Here is a 10,113-nt window from a genome sequence, read left to right as displayed (position 1 = left end):
TTTTCTCTCTGAACCTGTCTTTTCTCTGCTACTTGTCGTCTCTCGATCACTCATTTGTATGATTTGGAGACTGATGATTGTGCGTGTCCCGGAGATGTGTTGGGGTGGGTGAGGTAGACAGGATCCAAGCTGACTAAGGCTATTCCCTGCACCCATGTGGAGATGGTTTTAGAGGTGTCAGACAAGACAGAGGTACGTCACCCTATTCCAATGAATTACGACCGAAACTTATCTTTGATGTGAGAGGCAGCCCCCCCCCCCCAATCTGTCTCACTTCATTCTGCTGTGTATGCCTCTTTTTATCTTCCATCATTCCTCTCAGGGGGATTTAGAGAATCACAGTGTCTATGAATTCCTCTAAACTCCAAAGAACATTGGGTGAGATGCATATGAATCATTTACCGACATCCACTGGAGATTAGAGAGATACAGCAGTCGGCAGTTCCACAAGTAAACATTTTACAGACCTTTCTGAGGTGCTTCAAATGACCGTTTTCATGGTTGATGAATAAAACTCCACTTAACCCTTTCATGTATGGAACACCACACAGCTATGGACAAAAACTGTACAAATACTAGTCAAAAGCTGTTTTCCACTATTTGTAGGGTTGTGGATGGTTTAGCTACATATTCAGCACCTCAGTGCACATCAGAGCGCCAACCTGTTCAACGTACTGTATTCATTGTATTGAACAAAACTGCCGTTTGAGGTTTTGCTTTGTCATGCTGTTTAATATTTTATTCAGGATGTTGAGCATATGTTCTTTTTTTTATTCTGTCAAGAGAAGAATAATTGCACTTGGTATATTAAATGGTGAGGTGCCCTAGTATTGAACGTTTTCCTTCGTGAATCCAAACAGATATGTTCTGTAAAAGTGGGATACTTTGCCATGTTGTCAGAAAGGAAACAGAAAGGAAATGTCATTTACTTAACACTTCTGTTGTAATTTCATGTGTTCCTTTTGTTTTGATACTAGATTTAGTCATGTACACATTGTAGTATATACTCTTTGTAAATGAGTTCTGTCATGTTAGGCAGTAATCTTAAACAATGGTCCCAGTTGCAAGTATGGATGGATGAATGGAGCTGGAATCAAAGTCAATATAAACACACTTAAAGTTATATTCACTGATACATGCCATACTTAGGGACAGCAGCATGTTCATTTTTTGCATGTTCATCTTAAATAAATGATCTCAAAAGATTATCCATCCAGAATTGTAAGATGACCATTACTTGTCCATCCGGTTCCATTGCTCCAAGGTTAGCGGGTGAGGCTTGAGTCCGTTTTTGTTATCATTTTGTGGTCTAAAAGCACCAATTTAAATACAGTCTATTTCTCTCATATCATTGTAAGATACACGCTAAAGTTAAAATTGGTCTAATTTCTGTTTTCTTGTTTCCAGTCATGTGAGACAACCTACCTATACATATTGCACTGCTTTTTTTTCTTTGTTGTGTTGGTTTGTTTTAATAATTAATTAATGAAAGGGTTAAATAACATTTAAACTTTGCTGGATTTTACACTTCTGACGAAATTGAATTAAATAGAGCCTCTGTCATGCTTTGATTAGAGTGCATGTTGAATGATGAAGTTTTGGTTCTTTGTGTGGAGTATAATCAGTTTGAGTCTGGGACTGTCTGTCGTCATCATCATCATGATGATTTGTTGCCTTTTTGAAAAGGTGCTTGCTTATCGTCACCTGAAATATACACAGAGGATAGGAAATTGGTTGCCAGAGGCCCCTCTCACTTTGTTTTTTTTTCTTTGGGAATTGTGTGTAAATGTGGATTTTACCTTGCAGATGCTCCGCAGGATCACTCTCTACAAGTCACAGCCTTCTCCCCTGGGCGGGGCGGCCTCTTGCAGCTGGAGGTCATAGGTCACAATCAGCCAAAAGTGTGCGTTGCGTGCGTGTGTGTGTGTGTGTGTGTGTGTGTGTGTGTGTGTGTGTGTGTGTGTGTGTGTGTGTGTGTGTGTGTGTGTGTGTGTGTGTGTGTGTGTGCAAGCTTCTTCTTTCATGCTATGTGCCTACACATAACTTAGCGTTTCTTTCATAGGTGCACATGCGAAGCATTACCTGCTATATGTAGATGATGTATCCTCTGGAGCCCGGCTCAGGCTGCCACAGTGTGAGTTACAGTGTGAGTTGCAACTCTCATGCTGCCTAAAAACATTGTGACAGTGAGAGGAGCCCAGAACACAAAGCAGGCGAGGTTTCCTGCAGGCCTGTTCAACGTGAGCAGGTTTAAACTGGAGGGGTGCTGAGTTCCACTTCAGTTACAATCACCCTGGACATCAAAAACAGACACTGAAACTCTGAGATCTGATCTTTCTTAGGGTATCACTTTGGTGCAGAGCCTAGAGGTGGTTGTCTTCTACCTGGATTAATCCCCAGCTGAAGCTAAAGTGTCCCTGGGCAGGACATTGAACCCCACATTTTCCCAGTCCTCCAGCCGGTGAAGGGTCACAAGTCAGTGTCCTCAAAGCGATGCCTCCAAGCCCAGATAAATAGGAAGAAGGAATCTGGTGTAAACCTGTACCAAATCTTCTTAATGGATGAACTCATATTAAATAATGAGTTCAACAGAACAGATTACAATATGAATTAATCATGAAGTATTATTCAGTTATTGAATATCAGTGAGCATCAGTGGACTTCAGCAGACATCCCACGTCCATTCAGTTCATTTCATTAGATACGAATGACTCTCTTTTTCCCCCAGTTGAATAGTTGAACAAAATCAAAAAGTTTAGTTCTGTTAATTTGTAAATGAAATGAAAGGTGTCCATAGTTACCATCTGCAACCTGTTCAAACACATTAATATGGAGAAAATATAAAATAGAAATAACTTTGCATGGCTTTTTGATTAAATAACTTTATTCAAAAAATATGAACGCAGAGTTAGTGGTGTGGAACTATATTTCTCCTGATTATGAAAAAGCTGTTTGGAAAGGAGCAAGGAATTTATTAGTTATTTAAACTTTACAATTAATTACTGTTTTAAAACATATCCCGGTTTTGTGTTAGTTTGTTTTTTTACTCCTTGTGCTTCCTTATGTAAAGATGAGTATCACAGAACAGCCAATAAACCAATTTAAAAAGTATTTTTTGATTGACACCCAATAGCTTTATTTTAGGAAAAATAAGTATTTTAAAAAGGGAAAGGAGGTAGACAGCCACAAACCTTCTGTCACATGCCACTGAGGGACAACCAGCTGCTCATTATTAATTATCACCGAATCATGTACTACTGAAAATACAATTTTATTAATAGGCGATTTTTGCGAACCTTTCGATTTATAATAGATATTCTCAGTTGAGGCCAGGCCTTGTTCCTTTTTTTCTTTTTTAAATGAAATAGCCTATATGGTCTGTATCACAAGAGGAACAAATCTTACATTTTTATTTTCAAATTTCGATTATTTCGAATATTGATATTTGTTACGATAAGAGTAATATCCTTGAAACAATGACAATGAAAAAATATTCATCGTGAAGGGGAAAAGACAGATCTTTATGGTGAAATGTTTTTTCTTCAGTGACAAATGGACGTTTAAGTCGTGCATATTTTTTAAACAAACTCGTTTATCTCGGAGCTGTAGTACACAGCAGGGAAAAGCCGCAGCTAAATAAAGCCACATATTCTCCAGAGGTCCGTCAGCTGGTGCAGCGGCGGAGCCGCGGCTGTAACCGGAGCCACCTGAAACAGCCTGATGGATGAAGAGGCGGACCGCTCACAAAACGTCCGGAGAGCTGCTGCTGAGCTTCAGCCTCTTTCCTGTTGGACTTCCACTTTGCAGAAACTGCGAGGGGCGCACGGACGTGATTCTATTACAGATCTAGCGGATATATATAGAGTTTGGGCGCAAATCGGCCTTCAAGGTGCGCACAGTCTTTCACCGCGTTACCAGCGGTGATTTGGCTTTGACACAAAGATTTTACTCTCCTAACAGATTTGCAAAAACAAGTTATTCCATTTTCTTTACAAAGACATATCTGACCGGTGTTTTAAAATTAATAAAATATTTAAAATTTTAATATAGGACTAGGCCTATCATATATTTCAAATGACTATATAAGCGTATTCAAACTGATAATTATTCCGTGGTGATTCCATCTGACATTATTTTATTCATTTTGTGGTTTAAGGTAAAATCAAATTAAAAATAAAAAAATATTTATTTTCTATGGCCTATTTCTATTTGATTGTACAATAAGGAGAAAATCTAAGAGCAGAGCGCATATTCTTTGCCTGTGACGGTAAATATGAACGTTGTTTCAGTCATCCCGCACTAGAAAGCACGGCTCTCCCTCTGGCTTAAGGCTGGTTTATGGTTCCGCGTTACACCAACGCAAACCTACGGCGTTGAGTACGCGGTGACGCGCACCATACGGTGTGCGTCGCAGTGTATATTACGCCGTCCAACCCGGCGTAGGCTTAGCGTCGATTTAACGCGGAACCATAATTCAGGCTTTATTAGAGAAGCGCGGCGCACCCTGGCTCCCCCTCCGCCCTCCAAACCCCTCCCCTTCCATTCACAAAGCTATTTAGCATCTGAAACTGGGATAAAGTTTCCCAAAAAATTGAACCAAAAACTTCCTGCCAGAGGAGAAGCGTTGCCAGCTTCCACCGTGAGTCCAGCGTTTTCCAAAAAAAAAAAAAGCGCAAGACCACTTCAGAATTATTTTTTTTTTCTGTCTTTGAGGGAATTCTATTCATTGTTGTAACCACGGCTTCAAAGGTGGACAACGTTTTTTCCTCTCTATCCCTGCATTTCTTCAAGAAAGAAATGGAAGAGGGCTCCAGTTGTCCGGCGTCCCCTGTGGATAGTGTGGTGAGCAGCGAGGAGGAGCTGGACCGGCAGCAGAAGCGCTTCCCGAGGAAGAGGAGGCTCAGTAAGAAGTGCAGCGAGGACAGCAGCGGCAGCAGCCCGGGCCCGCTCAAGCGGGGGAAGAAGCCCAGCCCGAGCAGCACGCAGTCCTACGAGGAGCTGCAGAACCAGCGCGTCCTGGCCAACGTCCGGGAGAGACAGAGGACGCAGTCTCTCAACGAGGCCTTTGCGTCTTTGCGCAAAATCATCCCCACGCTGCCGTCGGACAAACTCAGCAAGATCCAGACGCTGAAGCTGGCTTCCAGATACATAGACTTCCTCTGTCAGGTGCTGCAGAGCGACGAGATGGACAGCAAGATGTCCAGCTGCAGCTACGTAGCGCACGAGAGACTGAGTTACGCGTTCTCCGTGTGGAGGATGGAGGGCGCCTGGTCCATGTCAGCATCTCACTAGCGGCGCAGACCTGCACTAATGCCAAAGCGGTGGGTACCACGGACACAGATAGGGCTCCACACTGGCTTAAGCTGTATGACACCAAACTGGTCATGCATTACATGTATGAAACACATAATCGTTTAAAACAGTTGTGTGTGATGAAGTCACATGTTTTGCCTTTGAAAGTTGAGGTCAGACACCGAGGTGAGAGTAGGCAGCTGCTTCTCCGACCTGCATTAAAAACGGCCATAGCAGCACATCTGCCAATTATGCCAATCCAAATAGAGCTTTGCCTTTTTATTAACTTTAACAAGTGCACGTTATGTTGTGATCTTTAATTACATTTTGCAGCTGAAATGAGTGCTGCAGCTGGTCGGATTTATTTCCAGGGTAAACATTCATTTCTATAAATGCTTTCGTTGAATATATTCATTTATGGCACTGAAAAACATTAAATGATTTCTGAATTAGTGAAATACTCTTTTATTTTAGTTATTAACTGCACGTGGTGAAACTGCAGAAAAGAAAAAGAAGATGTTATACGTGTACTCATGCTGCAATACAAACTCATTCCAAAGCTTTTAACAACAGAATAACAATATAACTTATGAGAGAAGCATAAAAAGATCTTTAGTGACAACAGACAGAATACGACCAATTATGTTGCACACCGTGCAATCACATCCAGCCACCCAACACACAATATTAAAGCCTTGATTTTTCTTTCTTTCTTTTTTGCGTGAAAAAAATACAAACCACTGTGTTACTTATATAAAGTAAATCTACACAGGGGATTTTTTGAAATCTTTTTGCGGCAAAATGTCAATGTTTGCGCCCAGACGTGCGTGCTTGTGCGGCAGCTTTGCAGCGCGGCCTCGGCCCCTCGCTCTGCTGCAGCTGATGCTGCCGCACACACGCTGTCATGTCACCTACAGGCCGCTGGATCATGGTCTTCTGGACCTGCGAGGATGGTTGTTAGGTCTGATCCACAGGCCTGGTGCCAGAATAAATACATAAATAATAACAATAAAGAGTGCTTCTGATGACAATACTGGCCAGTGCAGGCCAACATCCGCGTAAACAGCAGTCCAGGTGTAGATTGAGATTAAATAATTAGCTGCAAAGGGAAGCTGACGGGTTGGTGCAAATAATAATGTGGGCACACTTGCCATGCAGGCAGATTTATTATAGGGTTTTCTGTCTGTCCCATGCCTGACCAGAAATGCATTAAATTAACCACTTGTGACTTTTGCAGCTGAGCCTTTCTTAGAATTAGGACCCAAAAACTGCAGCTGTTGTGCCACCACGGGTCATTTATATCCTCAACAGAGCGATTTCCTGTGCGCACACCGCAGGAATGGCCAGTCAGGCTGGACGACAAAGTGCAAGTCGGCGAAAGGCAATAAAACAGGCCTGCATTAACAAGCCGGAAGGTTTTGGCTAGCCTGTTATGAAGATTTAGTTTGTGTTTGCATCATTCAATACAAAGGCATGCAACCCAAATGCAAAAAAATAGAAAAGAAAAAAAGCAAACAAGAAAGAAAAAAGACACGCTGTTGCGTAAAAGGCTTTAGTTAATTCTTCTCGGTATGCATGGCTTGTCCTCTTTATAGTCCATTTGAACTTCAATAAAATATTTGACTGACTGTCTGTGACTTGCAGCCACGAAACTTTTAAAAACAAAGTGTCAGATAAATGGTTTATTTTTAGATGCATCATTTAAAGATGCTTCAACAAATATTCCTCAATTAAGCTTAAATGGCCTTTAATAATACTTGCAGTTGAAATGAGTAAATGCAGGATTCCAGGCTCAAAGGCGAGGCTTTGTCATCTGATCAACCAATCATGCAGCTGCTGCGGGCGCAGAATACGCTTCATTACAGTCATTAGTGTGAGTACAGTCCATTTCAAGTCTCCCCCGAGTTTTCTGACCTCCATGAAACCAAGACGAAAATAACAAAGCCTTGTGGCGAGTTTTCAGTCCTTACAGCGTTTCCAAAACCGGACACAAACACACAAAGTCGGTGACATAATCGAGATGCAGTTGGATTTAAACAGCAGGATTCACACAAAAAAATGCCTTTCAAAATAAAATGGGGAACTCATGAGCTCAGCCTGTATTTCAGGGAGAGCTTTGGTCTTAATGTTTCCCCGAGGCTTTGGCTTGTATTATTTTAGGATTGTCCACTAATCCGCAGCGAAATGAAAACCCGTGAATTTACTCAGGTGCTTCACGCTAAAGACAAGGAAAAAAAAGTGTCTTTTTCCGCCTTCTCCGTTTCACTTCAGTAAAACTGCGCTCAGACGCGAAATGTTCTCGCGTTTCTGCTGCCATGTGGTTTTACTCAGCTCGGCAGCTAATTATTGATTCATTAATGACTTCCCACAGTCCAGCGAGCCAGAAAGTCACATGCCCTCCTTAAAAACAAGCAAAATGATGGTATTTTCAGTGCATATGCAGGCCTTATCAATGATGATTTCTATACTATTTTCTTTTTTCTTGCTTCTATTTCAGACTGTTTACTTCTGCAAAGTCTGAAGACCAAAAGGGATTATTGAAGAACGCATGGACCTCAAAAACGTGGCCGAGAGACGTAATGTGATCCACGGCTACAGAATCTCGTGGAGTGCATGTGTGGATCCATTGGGCCTGTGTGAGCTGCTCGTGCAGAGACAGGAGAGAGGAGGCTGCAGACTGGACCCGGAGATGGTGCTGCGCGCTGTTTTTTACCAAAGCCATCCTTCAGTCGTTTGTAAAAGGAGATATATTTTCTTTTTTCATAGACTTTAAACCAAAGTATGAATATAAATATATATATATATAAATATATATAAATAAATAAATGAACCCATATTGTACATACTTGTGTAACTTTATCCTGTAAAAGGAACCAATGCAATTTAGAGTCTTTTGTTGCATGGATTTATTTCACTGACTATCTTTAGCAAGTCTACATCCAAACTCCGTCCAATTTACGTTGTTGTTTTGCTTATTTATTAAAACAGGTATTTTTTGAACGAAAAAATGCTTCAACTTTTTATTTCCACGTCAAGGTAAAACATTCAGCACCACTACACACATTCAAATGAAAACGTCAAACTCAGCCACTTAGCTACTTAGATGGTTCTGAAAGATTTTTTTTTCTTCCTTTCTCTCTGTTGTGTGTAAAAACCTGCCCTTTTTTACCCTCCTCATCCGCTTGTTATGGGGGAAAAGGGACCATAAAAATACAGCTTCATTAACAGGAGGAAACTCCGACTCAGTCACATAAAATGTTTGTCCGCTTAAATAACAAGTAATCATTTCAAATAGCGATGCCTTTGCACTCCCTAACGAGCGGGGAGCCCCAACGACCGCAGATAAGGACAACAACCCGCCTGGGGCAAAATAAGGAGAAAAAAAAGCAGGACCCCAACAAGAAAGTCCTTTGAATCTCTGCCGCTCTCTCTTAATACAGTCAAACTGTTTACATCTCGGTTTCCCAGAATTGGTTTGATGCAATCTAAACACTAAAAAGAGCCCATTGTTAACGCCAGGGCTGCTGGTGTAAAAGCTGGGCTGACTGTTTAAGCTGAGCACCATGGATCTGTGCAGAAACCTCTGCTTTAGCCAGCAAAACATACATGTTTCCATCACACAACAACTCTCCAGTATGTATTGTCAGGTAATGTGTCGCTGCATTGCATTAAATTAATAATTTTTAGTATGTGGGTTCATAATTTCATCAATATGTATTTAGGCAAGGCTTTGGCGGGGGTCCATTTTAATAGGAACTTGGAAATGATGTCACATTGGAGGGGTCCAGTTGGGCTCACCAGCGTCATTGATACAATTACTAATTCCTAATAACTGTATGCTCATTTAGCTCATACAAACAGTGTAAAAAGTGAAGGGGATATAATGCGTATGTCTGACTTAATGCAAATAAAACAAGACAGAGCTGTTATTAACAGTAAAATGAACTGTGTTTGTTGATAGAGCAGTATTGTTGGATTCTTCTTTGGCTTATCCCCCTGCTGCTTTGAGGGGAGGCTGGTGCACTAAACTCTCATTATGAACCCATTTATCAAAGTTTTAACCAAGTAGGAGGCTCAGCTCCACTGGATCACTTTAACTTTATCTTAGTGAGGATTTTGACACTTTCCATTTTCTGCTCGTTAAGTTGCCTTCAGTGGAGGTTTTTTTCTATAAAGTCGTTGCAAGGCTTGTTTAAATGGGCTGATTTAGGATATCACACCCAAAGCGTGGCGTGACACGGTGATCTCTGTGACTAATTCTAATCCTACTGCTCCGGGAGAGGCACGACCCTCCCATTTACACATGCTCAACCTGACCCAGTGGAAGTTTAAAACAAAAGTTATGACAAGACGCAGTGACTTAAAAATCAGATTGACTGTGTAATCAGAAACAAGCAGACATGTGCTTGATGTTTGTGTAATATCTCACCAAGAGTTCATGCAATAACAAGCAAAATCCTCCCTGAAATCTTTCACATTAGCTATTTAAAGATGAACAGATGCAACAGTGTGCAGTCACTTTTGGCTTGGTGGTCTTGGATGCTGCTGGGCAGCCCTTCCTAGCAGGGCCTGCTTATCCATAGGAGCCTGTTTGATACCTGCTCATTATCCCGGGCTCCTCGCAGCTGAGCGGCACACAATCACCCGGGGGCCACCACTCCAATGGTGCGAGAGATCCAGATGTTTCCCGTAAAATCGGACGGAAAAAGCTACAAAACTTTAATTTGCAGTGAAAAGGGAATAAAGTAAAGGTTTACACTCGGTGTGCCTCAAACGGTATTCTGCGTTTGTCTGGTTCAGTGAAAAAAAAACCTCCAAAAG

The 10,113-nt window shown here is 41.5% G+C and overlaps 1 protein-coding gene across 1 annotated transcript; it reads left to right on the top strand.

The window, feature by feature from the left end:
* Positions 1–4,571: 4,571 nt before the first annotated feature.
* On the top strand, positions 4,572–8,355 carry twist2. Its single transcript, XM_061724539.1, has 2 exons — positions 4,572–5,321; positions 7,790–8,355. Exon 1 carries the CDS (start codon positions 4,798–4,800, stop codon positions 5,290–5,292), a length of 495 nt encoding a protein of 164 aa, XP_061580523.1. The 5' UTR covers positions 4,572–4,797; the 3' UTR covers positions 5,293–5,321; positions 7,790–8,355.
* Positions 8,356–10,113: the final 1,758 nt, after the last annotated feature.

Source organism: Cololabis saira, chromosome 6 (genome assembly GCF_033807715.1).
Source record: "Cololabis saira isolate AMF1-May2022 chromosome 6, fColSai1.1, whole genome shotgun sequence".
Taxonomy (NCBI): Eukaryota; Metazoa; Chordata; class Actinopteri; order Beloniformes; family Belonidae; genus Cololabis; species Cololabis saira.
Note: the sequence above shows the minus strand (reverse complement) of the source record. Positions and strands in the feature narration are given on the sequence as shown.

Excerpts from the sequence above, each read along its gene's own strand:
- twist2 (XM_061724539.1), top strand. The coding sequence starts at position 4,798 with ATGGAAGAGGGCTCCAGTTGTCCGGCGTCCCCTGTGGATAGTGTGGTG.